The sequence below is a fragment of the Amblyomma americanum genome, chromosome 1 (genome assembly GCF_052857255.1).
Source record: "Amblyomma americanum isolate KBUSLIRL-KWMA chromosome 1, ASM5285725v1, whole genome shotgun sequence".
NCBI classification, from domain to species: domain Eukaryota; kingdom Metazoa; phylum Arthropoda; class Arachnida; order Ixodida; family Ixodidae; genus Amblyomma; species Amblyomma americanum.
In genome coordinates, this window is record NC_135497.1 from 84,833,494 (window position 1) to 84,860,766 (window position 27,273).

Genomic DNA, 27,273 nt, shown 5'->3' on the forward strand with positions numbered 1-27,273 from the left:
CGGCTCGCATGTTCGCAAGCATATCCGCAAGATCCAGTTGTGCATTTCCATTTGCTCACTGTGGTGGTGTCGCCATCTGATGGAGGCACAAAGAACAGATATCCAGATTCACTACATGTCCAACACAGCGTTGCTAGGATGCGCTTTCCACCACGACCGCTGCGGGAAGCTTGGCAGCTTGGCGAAGCTTGTGAATATGCTCACCGCGCTGTGAACGTCGGTACAAACAGTGCTTCCTTTCGTGGTCATTTGGAATGCCGTACTTTGATTTGTGGCCACGCGTTTTCCCCAGCTATTACCGGAACTATGCTGTCGTTTCTGCGAGCTTGCTAGTATTTGACGACGCCGATTGACTTCTCTGCAGTTCTGCTCTCGGAAAACAATGGTGATGAAAAACAAGCACTGATGGCTCTTTGGACGGCCGTGTTTCTTAGTGCATGCGACAGTACAGGCTGAGGCGCCTATACGATTGGTACAGAAGTGACCATTTTCGCGGCGTTTGTAAACCGTAGTGGTTTGGTACGATGTGAGAAGCTAGCAAAGCGCGCGATTTCCCAGCGCCATCGTCTGGCTTACAGCATCTCTTTGTACTAGCGAGAGCGGTCATGGAAACCCGCGTATTCATAAACATAGATGTTGAGCCTTTTTGTACAAAGCTTGTTTTCCCCGTTGGTGTTCCAGCTGCTGGTTATGTTCGCATTATTTTTGGAGATTTCGCGAAAACTTGCTCGAAGTACAGAGCTGTAAATGAAGGTGCGGCAGACAGCGAAAGTGACGCCTCGACAGCTGTCAATGACAAAGTATTTGTACGGTCACCATCTATCGACGGCGAACCATTATGCACATTGAAATCGGCGGCGTTGCCTGATGACTTGAATGATGATCCTACTGCGGCGGCGGCGGAGGAGGAGGAGGAATCAAAGGAAGTAAATGATGATAACCCACCTCAAGAGCCTGATGTGGAGGAGCCGACTGAACCAGCCGAACTGCAGTCAAATGCTACACCGGCGAATGAGCTTTCCAGCGATCGGCGGAAGCAAAAGAATCCGATGAAAATACGATTGAAGGCATTGCCTGTTGCGCCGTTACCCGACACCACACGAAGGTCGAGTCGGACACGCAATGCAGCCACCGTTCGTTACGTAAGCAGTAGTAGTTCAGACGATGATTTTAATCGGGATAGTGCGGACTCTGATTGGAGCGGCTCAGATGAATCGTATGAAAAGGCCCCCAAAGTCAAACGGACCAGGAGAGCCTCGGCGCCAATTAGAAGAGCAACTACTGCTGGGAGAAAAGCGACGTCTTTGCGAAAATCGTTACCCGCCAAAAAATTATCCCCGGCAAAAAAATCAACCATGCCTTCCAGGAAAACAACAGCCTCATTTAAAAAATCACTTTCTGTTGCAAAGGCTTCTGCAACAGAAACTCCAACTCCTAAGGTTGCACCTCTCAACATAAAGGCACTGAAACAGCAGTCTAGGGAGAGGCAAGCTTTAAAAGCAAGCAACAAAGCAAAATCAGATGAAACGTACACATGTGAGGAATGTGGCCAAACGTTCAGCTCACGGTTAAAGTACAAGAAGCATTCTTGGACTCACAAGCCAAAAAGTGAGCATCCGCACAGATGCGATGTGTGCGACAAGCTATTTGCAACAGCGTTTACACTGGAGCGGCATCAGGCTGCTCACTGCAAAGGCATGCCAAATTGCTGTGAAAAGTGTAGGAAAGGATTTGCAACCCCTGAGGATTTGGCTAAACATGAAGAGACTCACAAGGATTATCGATGTGAATGCTGCTCTCAGCTCTACTTGAGTTATCGAGGGCTTCGAAAACATTACACGCAGTTCCATAAAAACGAGATGCTGAATAAACAACAAAGCAGTGGAAACGCAACAGAAGATGGAACATCGGGTAAACAGGGCGAATCTGAGAACAGTGCTAGCCAAAAGGAACAAAAGTGTGCAAAGTGTGATCTTGGGTGTGACAGTGAAGAAGCACTAGCAACACACTACATGGAAGTCCATCCAGATCAGCAAGTCTTTCCCTGTGAAACATGTCGCAAAGTGTTTACAGATCGTGACATGCTTCAGACACATTTGCGCAAACACATGCAGATTAAAACTGGAGAAAACTCAAGTGAGCAGACTTACCTTTGTAACATCTGTGACAAGGAGCTGAAGTCCCTGTCAACTCTCCGTGTCCATGTGCAGTCGCACAACAAGGTTGGTACTCCTGTCTTAACAGTGTGATCATCTTGATGTTCACCATGCAAAAGTGGTGTAGGTTTAACGTGCACATGTGTAAACAGACTCATTTTGTGTAGACTTGTGGTGGTGCCATCTGCAATGAATATTGTCTGTTATTACCAGCCTTTCAGTGGGAAAAAAAAAGCTTTCTCACTGGAATGCATGTAATGAGGACCAAAAGAACAGTGCCATTATTTCTCAGCAGTACAGAGAGGTCCTTTCAATATTGGGCTGAGTGCACAAGGCACCCTTGATATATCTTGTGCCTAAAGAAGGGTTGTTTGGTCATGCTTTGTCCGATGCATATGTGTGATCAGCAGTTTCGCATTTTTTATGCCTGCAGTCAGCATCGTGATTGTCAGCAGCAACTCTGTATTTACTCTACACCAGATTAAACTTGATGTAGTAAAACAACTAATGCTTATGTTTCTGGCATTTAATTATCCCAGGACCACCTTATACTGTGCACTTTTGTTGGTTTTGGCAACAGGAACTACTGTTAATGTTATGTGATTTGGATTTTTGAGTCTCAAAGCTCACATCGGCTATGAGGGATGCCTTAGTGGAGGGTGGCGGATTAATTTAGGTCACCTGGAGCTCATGAACGTGCATCGACATTACACAGCGCACGGGTGCTTTTGTATTTTGCCTCCCATCAAAATGCGGCCGCTATGGCCAGGATTCATTTGTATTTTAAAAGTATACTAAAATCAGTCCGCTGCAGTTGAGGCTGGAGGTAAAACTGTCATGGAAGTTTTTGTCAAATTTTGAATCATTTAGTTCCATCACATTCTTCTTTAAAGTGTTAACATTTTACTATTTCTGGCTTTTAAGTTGCTTGCTAGCAGATGTAAATATGTTGTTTTGTTATTGGCTGATGCACAGTAGTACAGATTTTCAGGTGCACAAGCAAAACAGCATATAAAGTAGGAGAATGGCTAATAGCCTGCACCTGGCGTCGTGGACACCATGATGATGAAGCACGCATGCATTTTATGAGTCAATGTGAAGGCTCATTTAAGTAGTGCAAAAATAGCAAAAGTGAGCACAAGAAGAAGCCAGCCATTGGGTGCACCCTGCTGCTTATCCTATACTACTGGGACCTTTTTTTTCATTTGTAGCCTAATCTAATTTATTTACACATACTGCTGTTTTTATGTAAAAGTCCACTTTTTGGAGAAGTTGATATTTGATGAGTCACAAATTGTATAAATACCTTAAAAACAACTGAACTTGATGCGAATGTTAAATTAGTAAATTTATAGAGTTTTACATGAAAAGTACAATTATTATGCACTGTGTTAAGTGCAGCTGTCAAAGATATGGCTTATCTAACTGCCATACCTAGCTTTTATTGTACAGAATACCTTGTCAGTTTAATGCCACTCCATCAGCCGAATCAAACTGACCTAAATGCAGATCAAACATCCCGCCAGCTGTACCTGAATTTTGCTGCATTAACACACAGTAGTTGAAGCCTTGCTTGTGTGAGTTATAAAGAGACAGCTGGCTGCATTGTAAACATTCTGGCTTGCATTTTTAATGTAGCTTGGTTTAAAGAAGCTGTTGAGGTGATAAGTCCCTTTCTGTTATGTATTTGTGGCTGTCGGTGATAAACAAAGGAGGAAATATGTCGAATTCTTAAAGTCTATGGTATTGAACTGGCAGGCTCAAATTGATGACAGATAATTCGTTGGCTAACAAAATGACTAGTGATATTAGCACTGCATTTAATATGAACAACTTGTACACATATAAACATGTAACTTTGTTGTTGAAAATGAGATACATAATCTAAAAGATGCAAGACATCATCTGAGAGATGGAGATGTACCTTTTTTTAAGAATGCAAAGCTGTCAATGAAAAATTTTTTTCAATATCATGTGTATTCATGCTGGGAAGGAGTAGAGGCACTAAATTTTATTTTGAGAGTACAGAAAGCTTGCCCAAGACTTCTTCGTACACAAGGATAGTTTGGTATGGTTTATGGGGTTTAACGTTCCAAAGCGACTCAGGCTATGGAAGATGCCATAGTGGGGGGCTCCGGATTATTTCGGTCACATGGGGTTCTTTAATGTGCAGTAACATTTCGGCTCCATCGAAATGCGACTGTCGTGGCTAGGATTGAACCCACATCTTTTATGTCAGCAGCCGAGCACCATAGCCACTGACCCACTGCAGTGGCTCTCTTGTACAAGTAGTTATACAAGCAAACATCAATGGGAAGGAACATATAAAACACTTTGATTTTAAGGTATGCATTACCAGTCTTGATGGCATTGCATGATGAAGAAATGGGGTTCATAAACATACCTCTGATGGCCTGTGCACATGTGACTGTTGTAACATGTTACCAGAACCGTAACTAGCAGAAATTGAATTTGGTAGTACTGCACATGTTGTAAATAACACGTAGTGTTTTGCATTACTGGCACCATATTCAATGTTTACATGGCAGGAATGTGGCCTGTGTAGATGGGCCGTAATGCCCATGCATTGGGCAGTAGAGTTGAAAGTTTTATGAAAATCTCGAGGTAGTGATGCTCAATGTCCCTATTTAAAACTGATTGTTGCTAGCTTTCCTTCTGGACATTATGACTCTTAGTGAATATTCTCTTTTTTATTATTAGTATTCACAACGCTAGCTATGTTTTTATCAAAAATAGAAGTTTAACAGGCAATTCAAAGGCTAGTCAGACATTGCTGCTTTTTGCCTTCTTCCTCACTGTGAATCGCACACATGAATAACATTCAGTATCATTGTCTATGATAACCATCATTACTGCTAATGTAAAAAGTGTAGTGGTGTCAGATTTTCTGATTGTGTAACATTTCGCTGAAAGCAGTTGCTGCCGTTTTTTATGAGCAGAACAGAAGGCTATCATCATGACAGCAGCCTCTACATTTTATACTTAAAAGGAGTGTCATTCTTCAAACAACTGACCATCCCTCTTCAGGCTTATTGTTGTCGGGTGCAGGAAGCAAGAAAGGAGAGAAAAAGGAACCATTTTCATTTCTGTTTTGGTGCAGCTTTGTATTAGTGTGGCAACAGCAAAGAACTTGAATGCTGAACCTTCAGCTGGGTTATTACATTTTACATTAAAATCCTCTGTTTTTCCTTTTATACAGGTCCGGTCATTCAAGTGTGACATTTGCCAAGAAAAGTACACAACAGCCAGCAATCTACGCAAGCATCGAAAGATTCATAACACAACGCGGATGTACAAGTGCCCCCATTGCCCAAAGGAATTCACTACGAATAACTACAAGCTGAAGCATGTCAAGCGTGTGCATACAAGAGACTTCCAATATGGCTGCAGGTTCGTTGACTCTAGGTTCCATTAGGTTCTAGTGTACTGTAGTGAACATAAAAGGAAGTTGGTGCACTTTTGCTTGCTTTAATGCCCTGTGTACAGATATGATTCAGTGTATCCTAATCATCTTTGTTAGAGGAGTACAGTGTTTTTAATCACTAACTATGCTAGGAAATTCATAGCTGTGAAACAAAGCCACGTACGAAACCATTTTTTACTATGGATTTCTGCAAAAGGGTCATGCTCAGTTCTTTTTCAAGCACACTCTTTGTGGTGGCTTTCTCGTGTGCTTGGTGGCTAAGCAGGAGTGCTGTACCTTCCCTTTTAAGGTTTAAAAAAAGTTATAGTATGCAAGCAACAGCTTACCTTTATGAGTTCCAATGGCATTGCACCACAAATTATAGGCAAGGTGTGATTCGACTGTACAGACAGCAAAGACAGGAATAAGTGGACACCACTCTACTTTTTGCATCCTTCTTTTCTCTTCTCTGTGCTGTTGAATCATGTCATCACGAGCCGGACATTAGTATTAGAGGCAAGTTACTAGGGTGCCTCTGACTGCTTATGTGTGCTAATTGTAATCGCACTTACAACCAAGTTCACAGTGTACAAGAGCATAGGCTGTGTCGTCTATGAAAACTGATGCATTAATTTTGGAAGGAACCTCCCTAGGTACAGCAGGTACTAAAGTGACCTATGAGATTGATTGGCTTTAAATTATGTTGTGGGTAATTATGGATTTTTTCTGTGTTCTGATGAAGTATGTTTCTATTAAAGAGATGGAGACACCATATTCTTCACGGTGTGTTTTTGCTTTGTAATGATGCCATGTGGAATTCGGCAGCACTCAACTGTAGTTTCAGTTTTGCTTTCTATAACCAAACGGAGGCTGTGACATCACAAGAAGGTATGTGATCACTTGTGGCATACAAAAGCTGCAGTATAATCACTGCTTTGTTGTTTTAATTCACTCCAACTCTCTCGCTAAACAACTTCAGAAGCCTTCATGATAGCGATTGACCAAAATATTATTGTATTGCAGTTTTTATGTGCCCCACGTGATCTCGTACCTACTTGTGACGCGGCAGCCATTGTTCTGCTGCTGAAACTGGAACCAATACTGTACAGGGAGAAGAAATTCAATTATAAAATAACTCAGCGTAAGAGAATTTCACATGTTTCATGTTTACTAATGTCTTATGCATCATTTGAAAGCAAAAATACACTAAGAAATATTTGGTGTGTCTACCCTTGATAAAGCCCTAGGCTTCAACAAGTGCTTTGACTAGGCTGTGTAGGTCAGTAAGTTTCATGGAATTAAAGTTTTTTTTTACATGTAAATTAAATCTTGTAGGCTTTGGGAAATGAATACTGCTGTTTGGAGACTATGATAGTGTTGCTATATGCTTGTTGCAATGTCATTGTAGACTCGGCTAACAAATCATAATTGACTGTGAACCCTGAAATAAATTAATGGTGACTTCCAATCGCAGAGTTGGAGCACTTCTGGAGCAACGTTTCCTGCTCTTTTCGGAGCAACTGTATTCCAAACGCAGATCTGAGGCACGGATCGCGTCTTCCAATCGTAGACAGGGAGCAGTTGCCGCGCCGAGATTGCTCCGTGGAGCAGTCGGGACTGCTCCGCCGAAATTGGCGGATCCGGCCGGAAGTTTGCGTGACGTTCTTTTTCAGCGGCGCTAGCGGCGTCCTACATGCCCTGGCCTGCATGCTCTGGCCAGAGCAAGTGTACTCCAATCGCAATTTCAGGTCACGCGCTCTGCGCCGGATCCAGGCGCTCTGTCACAGAGCGTGCAGACGGCTCCGGGCCTGCGATTGGAATTCACCATAAGTCTACATTGATAGATTACCTTTTTTCAATGTCAAATGTGGATATTTTAGCAAAGAGAAGGTGATTTATAAGAGAGAAATTAGCAGAAACATGAAGTATCTCTGGTGATTGATCATACCTTTGTGCATTACAAGTGATGATGATTTTGACACAGCTCCGTTCGCTGGCAGCATCATGTAAATGGTTTCTGAGAAATGACATTCAGAGCATGAAAAATTTAGATACTTCGAGCTTTAAGCAGTTTTTTTAGAATTGTATATGAGTAATAGCATGCAAGGCACAAAACACATTCAAATGGTATCAAAAAAGGAGCATGGCAGTGTCAAGTCACATGCAGCACACCCAGTCATAGCACATAATTTTATGACATCATGCTTGATGCCATGAGTTCGACCACTTGGCCTGCAATACAAATTTGAGTGGATGAAGCGCACAAAAGACACGGCACATAGGCAAAGACGGACATGACACGTGTCCGTCTTTGCCTATGTGCCGTGTCTTTTGTGCGCTTCATCCACTCAAGCTATGAACCAACTTGCCCAAGAACGTGTTCTACTACAATACAAATTTGTTGGTTCAGTTGCAAGGTTCTTAGTAAACAAATAACGTTCTGTTAGACAAAACATGAAAGTAGCACAAATGGTCTGATTATTGAGCCGTGCTAAAGGAGTGAAATGCTCAGGAGTTGGATTTGTAACCCCTTCTAATCCTTGTAAAACTGGTTGTGTTTGCTAGTAAATAAGATGTAAATTTATGTTCTTTATTTTCACTAGTTCCTGCAAAGCAGAATTAAGCTAATGCAATTTGTGAAGTGGTATTTGGCTTTTACCTTATTTTACAAAATTGTGTTGCATTGTTTTCTTTGTAGCCACTGCCCGAAGAAGTTCCTGGAAAAGAAGCGATTTCAACAACACATGGTGCTCATGCATGCCAGCATGCTTACTGAAGATGACTATGCGACTATGACTCTGGTGAAAAAGTTACACTGCAGCCAGTGCTCTTACGTGACATACAGCAGCAAGAGCTTCCGGCAGCATGAGGTTACCCACACTGGAAAGTATCCGCACACGTGCAGTGAATGCAACAAAGGCTTCACATTCCGATTTGAATTGACCAAGCACGTGCGTTGTGTGCACCAGGCCCAGTTCTTTCGCTGTGAGAGCTGCAAGCGCACCTTTACAGCTGAGGAAACCTACAAGGTGAGTGAAGCGCAGTGAACTGTAATTGAAATTTTCAAAAAACAAATGACACTTTCACTTGCAGGTTTCTCCAATTTCATTTTGCGAAAGTACAGTTGTCAAAGGAAAATTAGGGTTTTTTGACTCGTTACATGCACTGGAAAGGGTGCTTTGCCTGCATGCTTTTTGAAAGCGCATGTATTTTGGCATGATGTAGCCAGATTTTGTCGAATCACAGCGCCGAGGATAATCGCATTTTCGAAGTTTTAAAAACTGATATGGCTATTACTAACGATCGGCTACAAATCTAATTGCAACTATGCGCCTAACTCTAATAGTTAAAAATTTGATTATTGAAAATTAGTTAACCAGCTTACTACTTAAAACGATTCACCTGTTTTCTGGTGTCCACCAACACTGATAATACTATGCTGAAAAAGGCATATTTTTACCCCAAAAAAGCCTAATTTTGAAAATTGCTTAAAAGTCTTCCCTGAAACACGAGGTAAATACCAGGTGTCCCAGCTAATTGTAATCAAGGTTTTAAAAAACACTTGAGTGTCCTAGCCATGTGAAACCAACAGAGGATTGTGTCGAGCCGCGTGACCTAGTAAGCAGTATTTTTTCGTTCTTCAAAGTTAATTAGTTAGGCCTAATTAGCTAACTTTTTAATTATTGACAAGGAAGAAAGTGTCAATGGAAAAGTTGTAGATCACATTGAAAAACAGCTGCCTGAAACAATTGCACCAAGGTACCGTTTACGTAAAGTTTTTTACTGGCCTTAATAATCCGCATAATAAAAAAAAGCTTCCACATGACAGCGGTACCACTTCAACGTCCCAAGATGCGTCTTAGAGAACAAAATCTGATTTTCTCTGAAGTGCTCTCCCCGATGAGCCTTTGCGTGCACATTGCAGTGGTGCTCCAGCTGTACCATTTGCACCATTACCATTTGCACCATGACCATTTGCATGTCAGGCTTTCAGTTGGCAACATGCTAAAAATGTTTCCGCAGTTGGCAACCCAGGGCGCTGGTGGGCTGCCTCGTGGTAGAATTTAGCAGCCAGTTCATTCACGCCGTGGAGGAAGGAAAGAACTTAAGAGACACAGTTACGTCACATTTTTGAAGCTGGCTCCCCCCCTCTACTTGGCCACTGTCTCGGCGCGCTTGCACATGCACAGCTGGCATTGCAGCAGACGACGCCATAGTCCTTGCGAAAGTGCGTGATTTCTGGCACACATTTAGGGCCTAGCACTTCTAGCCGCAATCACGGATTTCGTGGATGGCATTCCAAAGCCTGGACCGGCAAAACCTCTCTTGGTTTTGAAAAAACGAAACGTGCATAGCTAGTTCACTTTATCGTTAGACACCTCAAGCACACCATGAACCCCAACTAAAACCTGGGTAACTCAGTATTCTAGTCAGCGTTCCTGGTACGCCAAGGGCAAAGTGAACTAGCTGTGCGCCTTTCCTTTTCTCAAAACCGAGACAAGCTTTACACTGCGAATCAAATGACTATAAATAAGACTTGTCTTATTTGCTTTGTGCAAGCCGCCTCTGCTCTCTCTTTTTCTCTCTCCTTGAACTTGAAGCGCAAAGGACACGATGGCAACGCCGTGTTGCGCATCTTAGTCTAAGGCGGAGCGGCCTCGTAGAATGCTGATGCACTTTTGTGTCACTTATAAGCAGTGTTAGCGCACCTACTTCGCATTTGATTAACTACGTAAATTGGCTGTATTTTTTCGGCGTCCAGCTCGGATAGCGAGGGCCTCTCCTGAGTTTTCCTTCCTCCATGTTTGCGCATCATGACGGTTGCATCAAAAGGTTGGATCATGTCGGTCAACCCTGAAGAGAGCTGAAGAAGTTATATCTTCTGGGTTGAAGAACAAAAGCTTGGAGCAGGTTCAGTGAGGTCAAGTGTTGTTGGCACAACGGAATTTAAGCTTTGCTGATTCACTTCGCAAGCGTGATGAATTTGTAAAAAATTCGAAGAAGTGTTGAGATGGTGCCAGCATGAGAAAAAGAATGGTTCTAGTGAACGTGTTCTTTGCACTTTTAGTCAAGCACACTCATGTTGATAGTAATTAATACAGCAGATTGCGATGTTGGTTCGGATATCCTTGTTCGCTCCTGTGGAAATGATAGATGAGACTGACTGCAGAGTGCATCAAGAAGTGCTCCGTAAAACGTGCTTTATGGGGCATTTAATGCGTGAGGACACAGTTGAACATCTGCGTGATTAAAAGTATGTGGATTTATAACAACGCGTTGTGGATGCACAGATGGTTGGACATTATTTCACCTGAGATGGCTTCATTGGTGCGGATCATGACTCGACCATTGCAAAGTCATATACTGACAAAGCCACTGTACACGGAGTACGAGCGCTGCCTTACTGCAGGGAATCTGACGACGATGACAAGGAGGCCAACCTGGCACTATTTGCTGCAAACCCTGTTCTTAAAGCAGCCTAATTGTTCGCACTTAGGGCCTCAGCGAGGAACATAAAGTATGACCGATCTTGAAGGCTTGGGAAGCATTGTGTTCCGACGCTCATAACGAACTTTGTAAGAAATAAACGCCAGTTTCGTTGGACTTTGTATTTCTGGCTGTAAAATGAGGAGTCCACTTACTACGAACCCCGGATACAATGAATGCAATCCGCACAACCGTCAGGTTCATTATAGCACTGTACAGCCAAAATCTGTAATATAAAATTGCGCCAAAAAGTCACGCTGCAGAAGTGAAGTTTAATAACCGAAAGAACAGCAAATGGGAGAGACCTTTTCTGTAGCTTTAGCAAATTTTCTTAATAATTATTTTGCAGAAGATTACTTTGCAGTCATAATTACTTTAGTAATTATGACTGCAACACCATAAAGTATTAACTTTATGGTGCTCGGCTGCTAGCCTGAAAGATGCGGGTTCAACCCGGCCATTGCGGTCTCTTTTCGATGAAGGCGAAATGCCAGAGGCCCGTGTACCTGCGATGTCAGTGCACGTTAAAGAAGCCCAGGTGGTCGAAATTTTCCAGAGCCCTCCACTATGGCATCCCTCATAGCCTGAGTCGCTTTTGGACATTAAACCCCATAACACCAATCTACAGGAAGTATTAGAGTGCTGGAATTGAAAAAAGACTTAAGAGGAAATACCTTAGCATCCACCACTTTGCTGATGACATTGTCCTGACAAATAACTTTGGAAATGCTTTCGTGATTGATTGGGGACCTGAATGACCAGACTATAATAGCTGGTTTAGAAATAATAGTGACGATCAACCGTCTAGTAAATAAAAGAAAGTTTATGGTAGGTTGTGGGGTAGCAGAATTAACAAGCCAGTATAGTCCTCTGTACACCTGTTGTGGTGTGCTATGATGCCATTTACTAACAGGTGAGGGATTTCAAAAGTATTCTGATATGCATGCCCTTTTGTAGGACTGTGGATTACCACTCTTGTTTTGAAAAATTTTATTGAGCTCATGGGGCAACAGCAGATGTCGCAAACATTCATTGAAGCACGCTATTTGAATGCTGTAAGAAAATTGTTTGGTACACTGCACATCCATTTCAGCCTCGAACTGCACAGAGATTGTACAGTCCGTCCATTAGTCAGAGAGAGGTGTCCTCCGGCTCAGGTGGACACCTCACAGCGGCCACAGCTGCAGCCACCACGGCCACAGAAACTTGTGGTGGAGCGGCCAGAGTCACTGCAGACTTAGATCATGAGAGATAAATTAGCAGAATAATAATGTGTATTGGAGTGCATCTTGCAGACACTTCTGAACGATGAGCAGCAGTTGCGTGATATTCTTCAAAGGAAAACAGTGCATTCTAACAGTACTCATAATGGGGGCATTGCTCAGAGGCTAGCTTGAAAGGTGACTGAAGACAACAAAGTGCATGATAGAAAGGAAAGTGATAAGATTAGTATTAAGAGAGTGCAGCATGAATTAGAAAGCATGCGCTAGCTATTTACATTCTAGCTGAAATTAAGAAGAAGTGAGCTCAAGCAGGCATGTGATGCATAGGTCAGGTAATTGTAATGTAATTGGGCGACCGAGCAGGTGGCAAGCAAGAGGAGGTGTAGCAGCAGACATCAGTTAGTGTAATAAGGTTGCAAAACTTTGGTGGCTATGGCTGGCAAAGGACAAGTTGATGAGATCACAAGAGATATTTGTTTTGAAGATGGACTCTCTTGATGGTGAATATATTTGCTTTTGCTACTGGTAGAAACTGGTTAAAGTTCATTTTTGCATCGACACCTCCATGAAAAAATTAACTCAGTTTATCCCCTCCCATCCCGCATATGCACATCTCGACCAGAGGATGATTAAAAGAGCTACTTTTCTCACTTGCGATGTGCTCTAAGACCAAGGAAAAAAAAAAAGGAAAACATAAGCAATATTATCATTATTAGCACACAGAATAGAGGCCATTGCACAGCACCTCTGTTATGCGTATCTGCTACCTTGAGTTCAGCACCTGTGTTGTGTTCGAATTGGTAGGTTATACTCCCTTTTCTTTAATCTGTGCAGTGCCTCTGATTTCAGTTCCAGGCAGATCAGCTGGCTCCGGCCAATGAAGCCCTGTCCTATTACCGTGTTTTCCTCTCACTCTCATTTTCTATACTTTGGATCTGCTTCACCTGTGCAGTGAGAAGGAGAGAACGTCATAACTGGTCAGATGCCACAAGAAATGGGTGTACATATTTTTGTTCTGCGTTCTTTTTTCACAAGGCAGCACTTGGGAACATTTTCCAGCTATGCTAGCAGCTCACACTATGACAGAAGCCACCTCTCCACATCCACATTGTGATGAGTAAACAAAACAAATTCCCTAATAAGCTCCATTGCGAATTAAGCAGTGTGTCTGGAATTGAAGTAGAGGAGGCATCGATCTTCAAAACCTTACCAGGTTGTCCAGTTGCATCTTCTTTTCTTATTTGTATTATCTCTGTTTTTACCTGGTGCAGATTCACAAGGAGCACCATGACCGTGGTCTTGGATTCACATGTACAGAATGTGGCAACATGTACGAGACCCAAGGCCATTATGAGCAGCACATGCAGGCACATTCCAAAGATCTGCCATATGAGTGCCCCACTTGTCACAAGCGATTTGCCCTGACGCGGTCTCTTAATCTTCACCGCCTGTCACACGACAAGCAAAGGACACCCAGGCCACGCCCTTACAGTGGCAACCGCAGTTGGGAGTATTACTGTGAGCTTTGCAACGTCTTTTACAAGTATGGCTCCAGCCTTGTAGCTCACCGAGTGTGTGTGCATGGAAATGGCCCCACTACTACTTGCCCATATTGTGATAAAAAGTTTAACAGCAGGCTGACCCTGTCAATGCACATACGCATGCACACTCGTGAGCGGCCCATGCGCTGCAGCTATTGTGGGAAAACTTTCCGCGTGTGGAACAGCCTCAAACGTCACGTTGTCACAAGTCATACGAAGGACTTCAAGCTCTTCTGTCCACTATGCAACAAAGGATTTGTGTCTAGGTCGTACCTAAAGGTACACCTTAAGAGCGCACACAAAGCTGTTATGTCAGGTCCTGGAAAACGCAGGCGTTTGACCGATGCCCCTACTGCAGCACAGCATCCCCCGGCACGAGCAGTAACAGTGCAGAAGCCACCTGTCATAATTCCCATGCCTGCCAAACTTGACCGTTCCACCCTTGTGCCTCAGGCCAGGAGGCCTCGCCACCACACTGCAAAGGCTACTGCAGCAGCTGTGCCCCCTGCCCCTGTAGCCACTCATCCTCCTCTGGTGCCTCCTCCGGCTCAGGTGGACACCTCACAGCGGCCACAGCTGCAGCCACCACGGCCACAGCAGGTTGCAGTGGAGCGGCCACAGTTGCAACAGCAGGCACAGCTGCAGCAGCTGCACTTGCAGCAGCTGCAGCTGCAGCCATCACAGATGCACCCACAGCACCTGCAGCCACCTCGACAGCAGACACAGCAGCAGCGGGATCTCTTTGAAATGCAGCAGATCCCACAACTGGAAAGTGACACTTACTCACTCATGTTATTGTGAGACCATTTTTGTTTCTCCATCAGTCATTTGCAACATCTTGTGTGAAGTATATCCCTTGCAAACTGCTGTCAAGAACGCCATGTTTTCTGCATTCTGCGTGAATTGTAGTGAATTTTTGGGACAGAAGTCAGGTATGTCGTGCAGGCATTTGCGTGCACTGTGTACTTTCCAGCTCTGAGCTGTGTTGCTGTCTATTGCAGCAGTGAACAATACTGAAATGTCAGTTTGCTGTTGAGATGTAGAGGTCGTTAGGAAAGGTATGCACTACTGTGGATTTGGTGGGTATTTTTTACATTCGCCCAAGTGAAGCATTTTTTTTTTCAACATTAGCACTTCCTAAGCATGTACATCTTGCTGTCCTTTTGCAAGTTGCTAAAGAAGTACCATTAGACTGCTTTACAGTAGTACATCCTGACAATGTCTACTCTATGCCATACTGCATTCCCACTTCTAGAAAGTTCTGTACAGAGCATGCGCATATTTTAGCTTGTCTCTTTCTCTTGGTCCAAGAAACGAAAATTCACCCACAAGAGGGCAGTGTTTTTATGGTTTGAATATAAACTTGCTAATCTGTTTTATTTTCACAGCAATTGTAACCATTGGGACACAAAAGCAGGAGGAAATCAGCACAGCATTACTGAGCACAAACTTCCTTTTTTTTATGAAAGGTTTCAAGTATGCATTATGTTTAGTCATTCATTGAGCTCTTGTTTTAGTGGAGTCTCAAATGACACCTATGTTTTATGTTTTTATATCTTGTTTTTGTGAAGCTGTGGCAAGCTTGTAACATATATTTTAACATATTTACGTTCAAGAAATAACTCGGTGCCAAGTACCATGTGGCGCAAATTATCAGAAATTCAATTCACACATGGGAATTAGAAGCTGCCGAGCAGCATTTGCCGCAGACTATTCTGTAAAAAGCCTGAATTGTAAAATACTCAAAATATCAACGTATGAATATTGTGCACAGTGAGCCAAGTGAGAAAGTCACTCAGTGCTTTACTGAAGAAATGCATTATTGGTCCATCTGATGTGCTCAGAGTGATTAAATACATACACCTATATGTGTTTTACAGTCTAGCAGTCCTGTTACTTAGTGAATTAGTCCTGTCGCTCTTATTTGTTTGCCCTGTTTTAGTGGTCGTTTGTATCATTGTTTTTAAGTTATTCCTCTATTACTGTATCAGTGTATCTCTTATTTGTTTAGCTGTTGCATGTTTTTACTGCAGTAAACAAAGTGAAATGAAGCTTTCTAAGCAGCAAGGTGTCTACAAGTTTCCGGACACACCTATGAAACAATTTTACTGGCTTTGGTGTCCCGGGACGTCCATGCAAATTATACAGAAAATACACTCTAGTGGAAATTTTTATTTTTGGTTATCGGAATAACCAGAACTTGTGATGTCCCCTTTGTGGTCCACAAGACTTCAGACCTGGCTGCAAGCATTCGGCATGTTGTTACTGAACTGTCAGCATCCTTGCTGCTTCATAAAAAACATAAGCAATAACTCTCAAGATCCGCATGTTCCTGCTTGTGTAGAGGCTCTCCCGAATCAGTTTACAGCCATTCCACTTGTATGGAGAGAAGCACCAAGCCAGGAAAAGTGTCCGCCATAGATAGTACTGGGGCACGATCTGGAAAAAAAGAATGCTTTCAGTATTAGGAGCTGCTGAGTGCTGCTGTTTTTACCATTGAAGTTGATATAACACTATGAAATGATTATTGAATGAAGTGGAGCTTTTATTTATGCAAAGCAGGTTGGTGCGCACAAGCTCTTGCTTCATGCTGCTGTTGGGACTAAGTGGAGCAAGTTGTGGACAAGCACCAAAAGTCACGAAATACAATATCCCGAATAAGTGTAGCACAGCATCTGCTGCAGTTGATATTGCAACAGTGGTTATGTTATGCAAAACTTTGGCTTCTCATCATAATATGTCAGCTTGGCAAATAGTCATTTTCCACCTATGTTGGCACCTTCAATGAAGAGCCATTGATTAAATATTTGGCAAATTTTGACAGCAACATGACTTTTCGTATTTCATTTGTCACTGGCACAAATTATTTCAAAATTTAGTCCCGGAAAACGAACTTTTGTGTCTCGTTGCTTGGCATGATATCAGATATTGCCAACTGAAAGAGTTGACGATCTTAGCATGGTGTCAAAAATTATGAAATTGCTTATATGGTAAAAGCAGCTGGCTGTGCTTTTTTTTTCTTTTATGCTGTATTGAATCGGGTGCACACAGTGTTTGGGCTTGCTTCTTTTAATTCATTTTCCCACTAACAGCTCCGTAGTTCCTTTTCTTCAGTAGGCTTTATCTGCCATTTCATAAGAGGGAAGCAGCATTGTAGCAAGCTTTTGGTCATGAAAGATGAGGGGGGTCAGGGCACTGAATTTTAAACGTGTGTAGCATTTGGTGTTGTCACACATAAAAGATTAATGCAAGGCACTTTTAAGTAATTTAGTTTATATATCCTTCACTTTGAACTTATTTTTTCGCATACAAGATTTGGTATGGCACCAGCATGGCATACACTTCACAGTTTCTGGATGATGTCAGGATGGTACGAAAAGAACAAAGACAAAAGAGGCACAAGAACACAACAGGAAGGAAAAAAACAGGTCCTTGTTCTTTTCGCGCCGTCCAGACATCATCCAGAAGCTATGCACCAACTAGCCCAAACCAAAGTACTTCTTGAGCATACTTCACAGTTGCTTAACAACTATACTCCGTTCTGTGCAAAGTTAATTTTTGGTGTGCTGCTAATTTTGAAAATGTATTAAGCACTGGGCCAACACAAACTCATAATGCTACTCCTCGCACAACCAAGATGTCTTCACTGTTAAGATTGAAGTGAAGATTGTGTGCACTGCTCTATAAGTACAACTGGCAGAAAAAGTTTACAGGGTGCAAGAAAATAAATTATTTCAGCACCGTCACACAAGCCAATTGCCTAAAATGCCTGCAAATATGAGGGGACATGAGTTGTCCACCTGCTGGTATCATTACCAGGCAACTGAGTCGCAAGGCAGTGCTGCAGTAAACTTTTTCCCAAGCATATGCATCCCGTAAACTTTTCTGCCAATTGTAGATGCGGCAGATGCATATAGGGACACTGATGGGATGAAGGGTGCTCCTACTACATGCAAATACATCAGCATTGTACTTAATCATGGCTTTCAGGTCTGGCCTGAGGTAGAAGTTTGGTTATTAAGCGAAAAAAGGAGCATGTGTCGGCTATACCATCAACCACCACATTAATCATGTAAAGTTGTTTTTAGAGGTGGAATGCGGTGGACAACACCTCGCTAAAATGAATGCACGTTCTCTGTTCTCCTGGCCTACAGCTCTGATTCACATCTGTCTTGTAATAAAATCTCGAAGTCAGTGCAGCATAAATGGAAAGTGAAATTAAATGTTTTTCTTTGCAACCCATGCTCCTTGCAACATAGGCTGCAAGGAAAAATAGCGTAAACAGACATCATTTTTGAAAGTTTCTAAGAAATTTGTGAACCTGCTACCTAGTTGTATATCTTAAGAAACATTCTCTAGCTTGACTTCTTGGAGCGCTACTCTTGTTAGGACAGCAATGAGGGATGAAAAAAAACCAGCTGCTGTCAGTAACCAGACTAGTGCACTAAAGAGTTGTCAGACTTGAACCAACTAGACCTTTTGCAGCTGTGCTCTAGGTGTGGTCACATATTCATTGGAGCTACAAAAACTTTCTAGTAAACCCTTGATCAACTGAAATAGCACAGCACACGTGTTTTTGCACTTCAACCCCATATAAGTGCAGCCGCGGCGGCCGGGGTACCGTCCACGACCTTGCTCAGGTGGCTCACTGAATCTTGCCATAAATACATGTCTGAAAAGCTTTGGAGTGCTGCGGTAAATGGTTACTTACGGTACTTATGAGAGGGCACATCATGTCAACAACATTGACAAAGCCAAAGACCATCCAGTATGTTATCCACTTCACGTAACGCTGGCGAATGTTGCTGTCAACGGATATCATGGAGACCACTGCCGGGTACGGGACGCAGATCAAGTTGCTGACATGCCTTCCAAACACGCCAATCAATAATGAGAGGATCAGCAGGATCACAAGGATGTAGAGCAGAAATTCCCTGAAAACAATTATGTCATAGTCAGAAAACCCCAAACAGCACGCTGAAATATGTACATTTAGAAAGGGAAACTCTGCTTTCAGGGACAAGTGTTCATAAATGTTTACATGCAAAAAGCAACATTCTATTATGAGGGACGCTGTAGTGAGGGATTCCGCATTCTGACCATCTGGGGCTTTCTTAAGGGCCCCTGACCATGTTTGGACATTTCAAATAAGCCCAATGCGTAGATCAGCCCATTCTGATTGTCTCTGCAAAAGGTTATAGCCATGCACGTTATGAGAGGTGGCTGAAAATCAAATCAAAGCTCATTTGCTCTCTCTTTCAGCAAAGCCTGACTTGATCCTCGTCCGCTCTGCTGGCACTCAAGGTTTTGCTGTGACAGGATGGTGAACTGCATTTCACTGATCCATCGTTCTGGTTCAAGGGTGAATGACCGACAGTGTCTCATCGTTAGGGAATTCCTTTGCTTTAGTACCAAAAAAAGAAAAATTAGTTTCTCACTCTAGTTCACTGATGTCTTAGCGTGGTATGGGTACTAATCGGTCATTTGTTTAAAGGAGTATAGGCCTTTAAATTTTTGGTAGTTTTGTGCTTTGTTATGAGGTGTAAGGCATCGATATATATGGATCACCACGTGGTGTTCGTCTATGGCCTCAAAATAATTTATAATAAATTTTTTCTAGTGCTATTCCAGTTTCAACAGCTGAATGGTGGTTGTGGCTGTGCGATATAACCGCTGCTTCGTCGTTTTAATTTACTACTACGCTAGACCCAGCTTGCCTCGATAGCTGGAAATTGAATGAAGCAGCAGCGATTAAATTGCAGTTTTCACATGCCTCACATGACCTGAACGCAACTTTTTACATCCCAGAGCTGTTGAAACCGAAACAGCATGAGAAAAATTCGATTATAAATTATCAGGGGGTCATAGGGGAACACTACCTTGTGATCCGTGTATAGTACTGTCTTAAACATCACTGCAGTGGATTCACACGACAGGCCAGTGACCTGCGCGTGGAGGAAAGAAAACTCCGGAGGGAGCATCCGGCGATGACCTTGAAGCAACACGAACAAAGCGATTTTCCCCATCAAAGGACCTCCTTCCAGCCAATGGCGTCGGCCGATTCTCATGGCCCTGCTATTGTGAAAATGCAGAGTGGCGGGTCACACTGCAGGGATTGGACTAGCCCCTTTTATCTCAAGGAGGTTCTTTGGCAGGGACAAGCCCTTTCGTTCTTGATTTGTAAAACTGAGTGAGTGTCCCCTGCGTGGTCACACCACGTGATAGGTTCGGTGATATTCACCGCTACGCATGTGCATGCGCGGACCAACGCGGCAAACTGACTGTACACCATCCTTGCTCTATACTCCATCTAACTTGCAGCATTACCAAAGGCAGAACCTCGGCCAATCAGGAGAGCGCGTTAAACGTGTTCATCCGTCCAGTCGTCTGCGTATCGTCTGCTCGCGACGCACACAGATACGGTTAGCAAAGAGTATAAATCGATGCTGTCTACGTATCATACGCGTACATACGCTTATGAATGCTAACGCAAGCAAAACGCAACGACAAGCTCAGCCTAGTGGCGCCATCTGGTTGTTAGAAGCCTTTTTATCAGAAAACCGACGTTCTTCTGTAGGGCTAGAAGCGGCAGGCCAGTCATTCCAAATAAAAAAAAAAAAGGCAAATTTATCGCTTATACGGTTTGCTATAGGCGAGATGATACGAAGCGAAAGCCCGGTGCCGGTGTCCCATTTATGGCTTGTGAGCGCACTGAAAACAGCAGTAACAACGACGAATTCAGTCCAAGGCGAGAGGTACTGCTTCGAAGCACGGTGTGTTCGAAGGAAGCCGTCATTTTGAAAAAATGTTTTGGAGCACGCAAAAGTCGCGCACGATGAACACGGGAAATAGAGTATACATACCGCGAGCATACTTTAAGGTGTGATATGAAACAGCATTTGGCGCATGCGCACTTTAAAGCATGCTATCCCGTATGCCTATTTAAATTTATACTGGCACTACGTTCCGCGGCGTCAGAACGTCGCCTATGCACTCATTGCAGCTTTGGCAGTGCTGCGAGGACCTACAGGGATGGAGTAGAGTCACTAAATAAAGACTTTATTTTTATTTAGTGACTCTAGGATGGAGTGTAGACGCCGGCGCCATGGGTCGCGTCATGGAGGAAGGAAAGAACTCGGGAGAGGCAGTTAGGTCATATTTTTGAAGCCGGCTCCCCCCCTGCGCCCCCCCCCCCCCTACTTGACCGTCGTCTCAGTGCGCATGCGCAGCAGACAACATGCAGCAGACGACGCCGCTGCGCCCAGCCGGCCCAGCGTTGCTACTGGCTGCGCCGGCGGCCAAATACTCCCAGTAGTCTGCGAAAGCGCGTGACTTCGGGCACACTTTCAGACGTGCAGTTCGGATTGCGAGGGTCCACCATGCGAGGGCCTCTGCTGAGTTTTCTGTCCTCCATGGGTCGCGCAGAGGCTCGCACTAAACATATCAACACCAAAACATTAGGGCATCATTAGGACTGACTCGGAGAGCGAAAAACGGCAAGGGAGTGGGGGGGGGGGGGGGGGGGGGGGGGCGCTTCATGAGCACGGCTAGCGAAGGCTGGCCGCGTGACGTCACGCTCTCTCGAATTTTTACAGCGAAAGCTGTAATAGCCTTGTTATAATTCATTTAGGGAGTACAACGGCAGTCGTAACTCGTATCGTTACGCGGGCTGCTTTTGCACTTAACCAGCACCGAATCGCAGCAGCCGCGGTCAAGGTAGAACCCAGTGTGTGTGGCGATAAGAATAAAAAGGAAAGTGCACGGGACTGTCCACCGTTTCGGGCTAAAGCACATTCGCTAAACCACATGGTACGAGGCTGCCTCGTACCATCAGGGGAAAAAGTAGCAGAACCCCCCCCCCCCCCCCTCCCTCCAAGTTCCGACCCGTGCCACTCTGCGTAGAGGCGCCACCCGACAAAGCACATTTCTGGTGCTAAACGGGCCCACTTCGCTGGTCTCGACACCAGAAGTGTTTTGTCAGGTGGCGCCCCCACGCAGAGTGGCACGGACAGGAACTTGGAGGGGGTCTGTTACTTTTGCCTCCCGATGGTACAGTCGGGGACAAAAGTCTCTGGACCACGTGTTCCTCAAAGGAAGCAGATAGCTGTACGGCGACTGGAGACCACATTTGTAGAGGTGAAAGTAGAAATTTTCTTCTTTCATCTCCACAAGTGTGGTCTCCTGCAGCCACCTAATAGTAGAGCTATCACCTTCGTTTGAGGAACACTTGGTCCGGAGACTTTTATACCCGACTGTACATACAGTAGGAGAGTTAAGAGACGCAAAAGAAGAAATACTAAAAGGAGAGACGCGATTCGCAACAACCGCGTCCTATACGAAGCGACGACTACGGCTTTAGCAACAGATACGCCCAGTGGCAGTTGGAGCCCTCGCCATATTGGGGTGAGGCCCTAGGCCCCTAGATCCCAGCCCCGAAGGGCCAGTACACCCCCATTGAGTGACGAGCTTCCAAAGCCTCGTGGCTTTCCTCGAGGACCCGCATACATATGGGCGAGATGTTGCTTGAACGAGCCCGAAAATGCTGTTTCCCGTTTATTCTTACTGTCCGTTCATGTCATCTCCGAATAAGTTAGCTTTGCCAACCATGCATTAATTAAAATTGTCACTTGTAATAATTACACCACTGCCAAAGCGGATACACGTAGAACAACTTGTGCTGCTCAAAACGTGAGTCAGAGTCAGCCATCGATAATGGAAGGGGGAAAGAGGTGCCGTAGTGGAGAACTCCGCCGCAGCCTCGACAAGCCGCGGCACGTCTTTCTCTCCTTTCACATCCACCTTTCTGCCTGCACCCGGCGCTGTTTTACGTCTTTCCTTTGGTCCCTGCCCTCCTCGCCATGTCGGCTGTGGCTGCGGAGCCCACAGAGACAGTTACTGCGCACTTTCCTTTCCTCAAAAGCGCAGCCGCACAGTTCATGCTGCTCCGTGGGATGCTCGTAGATTCGCCATGCCGGCGGAAGTGAATATATTCTCCATTCCGACGGGAGCGCCGTGAAATCCGAGTTGAACGTGCAAGACAGCGCCGCTAGCGGTGGTGTTGACGGTGGTTGTGCTGCGACGACGACCGATGGTGCCGTAGCAGGTGACGATGGAAATGCTTGGGCCTAGACGCCGGCGCCGTACGTTAGTCGAGCGCGTGGCCACATGTAGTGTTGGAAGAAAGAGAGCGCCGAAAGAATGCATTTGCCAACCAGCATTTTAGTGGTTTTTAAGGAAAGGAAGTTGCGCAGTAACGGTCTCACTTCTGGGTGGACACCTCAACCACGCCGTAAGGAAAGTGGGGAAGGCGAGAGTTAGAAAGTGGTGCCGTAGTAGAAGGCTCCGGAATTTCGACCACCTGGGGATCTTTAACGTGCACTAACATCGGATGGCACACGGGCACCTTTTGCGTTTCGCCTCCATCGAAACGCGGCCGCCGCGGTCGGGTTCGAACCCACGCGCGTACTCTGGCTCAGTAGCCGAGCGCCCTAACCGCTGAGCCACCGCGGTGGGTAAACCAGCTTTCGCCAACGAACTTATTGAACAGCCCAGGACAGGTTCTTTGTCCCGCGGTAAGCTCGTTATGGATTACCGGCCAACTCGCCCAATCTGCCGTTCTTCTGCAGCTTTCGCTGATTAATGCTCTAAGCTGGTAAGCTTAGCCCTACAATACTTTTTCCACATGGGCCCGCAGACCAGGCCTTATGTGACGTCGCACTTCCGCTCCATGAGGTGCTTGATCTGGCTTGGCCCCCTGTGTTGAAGCATGGAATGCAGGGGGGAGGAGGGCGGGCTATAATAGAATCAGACATGCGCGCGGCTTTTCTCCGTACGCAGACGTTATGGAGTGGGACATACGTTATGGGACATATGTCAGGTTGCGCCTGGTCCCCAGGCATATGGTCCGTCCTCTTTCTATCTCACCGCACACGCAGATAAAACTCGAACAAAGCGGCAGGGTTCAACAGAGGATCTCAAGCCAATGGCGTCAGCAGATTTTCATAATATCGCGGTGAATCCCCTGTACCACAAGGGTCATAGGGATTAAGTACATTAACCTAAGGCAATAGGATTAATCACGGATTAACAGAGAAGTAATAAAAATCGGTACACACAGTTGCATGGAGCATCATTTGAGAGCTAGGCATTTGCCGCTTTAATCTCGAGTTGCTTGTCCGTTTGTGTACCCACATCAGATCCCACGAATACCGCGACCTACGGCGAGATGTCTCGAGACTAAGCGCACAGAAATGCCCGCGGAAGCGGCGCCATGACGTATGCACGATAGACACTCCGCGTCTCAGTAAACGCAGAGAAAGGCCTGTCGCCTAATCGCAGAGGAAAACATAGCAGGCATATGTACCCAGGTAGTCTAATACGGAGCCCTCCACTGCGGCGTCTCTCGTATCCCCTTGTGTCCCTACGGGACGTTAAACCCCACATGCCAGTCCATTCAGTTGCTCTAAAAATAAAAAGAAATCGAAAAGCAAACAATCGTGGAAAATACCAGCAACGGCAACTGCAAGCTGCGCTGACAGCAGGGCTAATGAAACTAGGGTTAACGAAGCTAGGGCTAATTAAACTAAGGCCAATGACGAGAACCATCCGTCGTGGCATTTAAACGGGATTCTTGAAACAGTGCAGCCAACGAAAGTACGTGGCGTCCATACCTTTTGATGTTTGACGCCTCCTGAAGCTCCGCCGCAGATCTGCCCAGGATAGTGTCTGCGTACATTTGTGCTCTGAGCAGACAGTGAAACCGGTGCAGTATCCTACAGATCAATGGTTTCTTCGGCGGAGATGACATGGCGATGTTGGAAGGCTTGCCCTCGCTGGTCGAGGCCTCCTCGCTGGAGTCGGCGTCTACCCTGTTGCCGTCCGGAGGAGACATGTTACTAAACCTAGCTTCACGCGAAGACAGAACGGGCGTTGCCGTTTTCTTTCTCTTCAACCTCTGCACAATCGCGTGGGCGCGCGCCGCCTCTGTGGCACCAATCTCAGTTATGGCCTGCATGTAGGCTGGACAGGCCGTGAGGCGGAATACAGCATCTAAATAAAAACCTCCAAACGATCCGAGTAGCTTGCATCAAATACGCCACACACAAACATCATGCTCCTAAACAGAACATGTAAGATAACCGCAGTACTACACCAGGAGTTTTCTTCTCGCTTTTTCGTCTTTTTTTACACAGCGAACGTCACTATGACCATTTTTTGTTTTCAATTAAATTTTTATATGTGATGGGCAAATGTGTCCACACAAAGGAATGAACCTGTTTTGCAAGAAACTTCGTAGTTTTCTCGGGAAAAAATCGTACGTCACAAGAGGTGGAGAATGTCGTTTTTGCCACTTCGCAAAGTTGCAAGTTTGGAACCTCATTTCATGCGCAATAAATTTGTTCCGCACGTCAGTATTTTTTCAGAACCTCTTTCAAACTTGTACCATACGAAAAAATAAAAAAAAAGACGTTTTCATGCTGTGTCAATCTTCTGAGTAAAAAATCACAAACTTCGCTTCTGGAGCTATGCGGTGCAAAAAGAGGCACTTTTCAGGGCACCCTTAGGGCTAGACGCGTAAAGATCTCCCCACTGAATCTTTTTCTCAGTATTCTTCAGCTACTTTTGCTCACTTCAGGCAAGTTCTGTAGCTCTAGATTTGACATTTTTCAATATGGCCTCAAAATTGGCCGAAGTTCAAAAACGCCAAAAAAAGTGACAACTTTGACTTGGATTTAAACAAAAAAAAAAACAATCGAATTTTGTTAAAATTTGCCTGAACAATCCTCAATATTTCAAAATTATAACACACTGAAAATGTATTGCATTATATTATTTTAAAGTATGAAAATAAATACAAAACAGACCATGATTTCAATCCCTACGACTCCTCAGTACTCCCCCTTAGGATGCGCAATCGTCAGAACCTGGATTTAGTATTGGTTGCATGTAGGCAAATTTTAAACGCTACAGTTGCTGAGTTCATAAGTGTAATTTGCAAGTGTTTTTTTCTCTTCCAAGGAAGTGTTTAAAGCTCCTATTCGTTTTCGTACTCTTCTAATAGGGGGACTTAAATTACGTAAGCATATTTTAGCACGTTATTTTGGAGTGACGTGTGTTCAGCGGTAGTTTATGCAAACATTTAATGCACCCGTCGCTGCTCTCAAGATGCCTTTAACGAGCTACCGCCGCTCCAGGGATGAACCGCGCTTGGCAGCCGCTCCTCCCACGAAACACACAACCTCTTAAAAACGTCTCGAAACGGCTACACACATCTTCACTTAGCTTGAGCTTAATCAAAACGTATCGAAGACGTGTTTTTCAAGACGTTTTCAAAAGACTTCTTTACGACATCTCACTCAAGAACACTTCAAGAAAACGTGCAAATGCTGAAGTAATTGAAAAAAGGCATAACAGCCATCTAGCTGGCAGTTACTATTTCGGCGTACTGCCACGGATTCATGTAAAGCCATGACCAATTCCCTTAGGTGCTCAAGATGTCAGTTGTCTGCACTGAATTAACCTGAAATTCCAGTCTTATATTCCAGCTGTACAAGATGTTAATCGTTGGTAATTAAGTGAGGCACTCAATTTTCCAAGTGGCTTGGCATTAACCATCTGTGGCACACGACTGTCTCAAGTGAAAGCACACCTCTGCTAACACCCTTTCACTCTCATGTCTGCTGCTGTGAATTTTTTTGTTTTCATTATGGAGTTAAACTAACGTACGTCCCAAAGCGAGCCAGGCCAGTTCTCTCAATTGAGTTGCTCGGCTTGCTGCTGTGTGGTCTAATTATTAATACCGAACTGTCTCATCCTTATATACCAGCATGTACAGGGTGTTTCAATTGCAACTGAACATATTCTTCAAAGAAAGCGGTGCACCGGGGCTGGGTGAGACCATCGACGCAACCCGTCGTGTACGTATCAGTGACTCTCGCAGTATTTTTTAATTCAGCTTAATTAGTTCATTACCGAAGATTGGTTACGCCAAACTGTTATTATTCACTTTAGGAGGAGGTTCCGAAACAATTGAGCGATGCAGTTTTTTTTTTAAACGCATCTTGCGTGTTACTTTTTTTTCGGCATTTAATGAGAGCTCACTAAATGTAAAAAAAAAAACCCGGAAACGCGCTCTTGCGGTACCCTATTATTCTGGCACTCCCAAACGTGTTCTGAATTAACAAAACGCGCGCGCTCACCATCTCGAAGTAAGCAGCTGACGCCGCTTTCAGCATATATTCTTAAAAATGCGTCAGCGCAGTTTTCCGGAACATGGAAATTTAAGCGCGCACCGTGGTCTGCTCCTCCTGATAGGTTGATCACCGACAGGTAATTCAGATGGAGTTTTTATTGAGCCGTCACACAGACAGAACAAAAAAGGAAGGTAAAACAGCGGAATCGTGTATTTCAAGGAAGCCTCCGTTTTCTTTATTTGAGCAGCC

General features: G+C 44.5%; 2 protein-coding genes across 2 annotated transcripts; one reads left to right on the forward strand and one right to left on the reverse strand.

Annotated features, from left to right (window-relative positions):
- Positions 1-132: 132 nt before the first annotated feature.
- Positions 133-15,882, forward strand: LOC144113150 (uncharacterized). The gene is made up of 4 exons (XM_077646068.1): positions 133-2,222; positions 5,377-5,567; positions 8,279-8,609; positions 13,562-15,882. Exons 1-4 carry the CDS (start codon positions 606-608, stop codon positions 14,630-14,632), a joined length of 3,210 nt encoding a protein of 1,069 aa, XP_077502194.1. The 5' UTR covers positions 133-605; the 3' UTR covers positions 14,633-15,882.
- A 147-nt stretch (positions 15,883-16,029) lies between these two features.
- LOC144113151 (receptor expression-enhancing protein 5-like) lies at positions 16,030-24,763 on the reverse strand. The gene is made up of 3 exons (XM_077646069.1): positions 24,502-24,763; positions 18,543-18,765; positions 16,030-16,270 (listed from the first exon to the last, which is right to left on the reverse strand). Exons 1-3 carry the CDS (start codon positions 24,720-24,722, stop codon positions 16,094-16,096), a joined length of 621 nt encoding a protein of 206 aa, XP_077502195.1. The 5' UTR covers positions 24,723-24,763; the 3' UTR covers positions 16,030-16,093.
- Between the last annotated feature and the right edge of the window lie 2,510 nt (positions 24,764-27,273).

Coding starts and splice junctions, on each gene's coding strand:
- LOC144113151 (XM_077646069.1), bottom strand. CDS start 24,722: ATGTCTCCTCCGGACGGCAACAGGGTAGACGCCGACTCCAGCGAGGAG. Junction 18,766..24,501: donor GAGGCGTCAAACATCAAAAG/GTATGGACGCCA, acceptor AATTGTTTTCAG/GGAATTTCTGCTCTACATCC. Junction 16,271..18,542: donor TGTGCCCTCTCATAAGTACC/GTAAGTAACCAT, acceptor CTTTTTTTCCAG/ATCGTGCCCCAGTACTATCT.
- LOC144113150 (XM_077646068.1), top strand. CDS start 606: ATGGAAACCCGCGTATTCATAAACATAGATGTTGAGCCTTTTTGTACA. Junction 5,568..8,278: donor GACTTCCAATATGGCTGCAG/GTTCGTTGACTC, acceptor TTTTCTTTGTAG/CCACTGCCCGAAGAAGTTCC. Junction 8,610..13,561: donor CAGCTGAGGAAACCTACAAG/GTGAGTGAAGCG, acceptor TACCTGGTGCAG/ATTCACAAGGAGCACCATGA.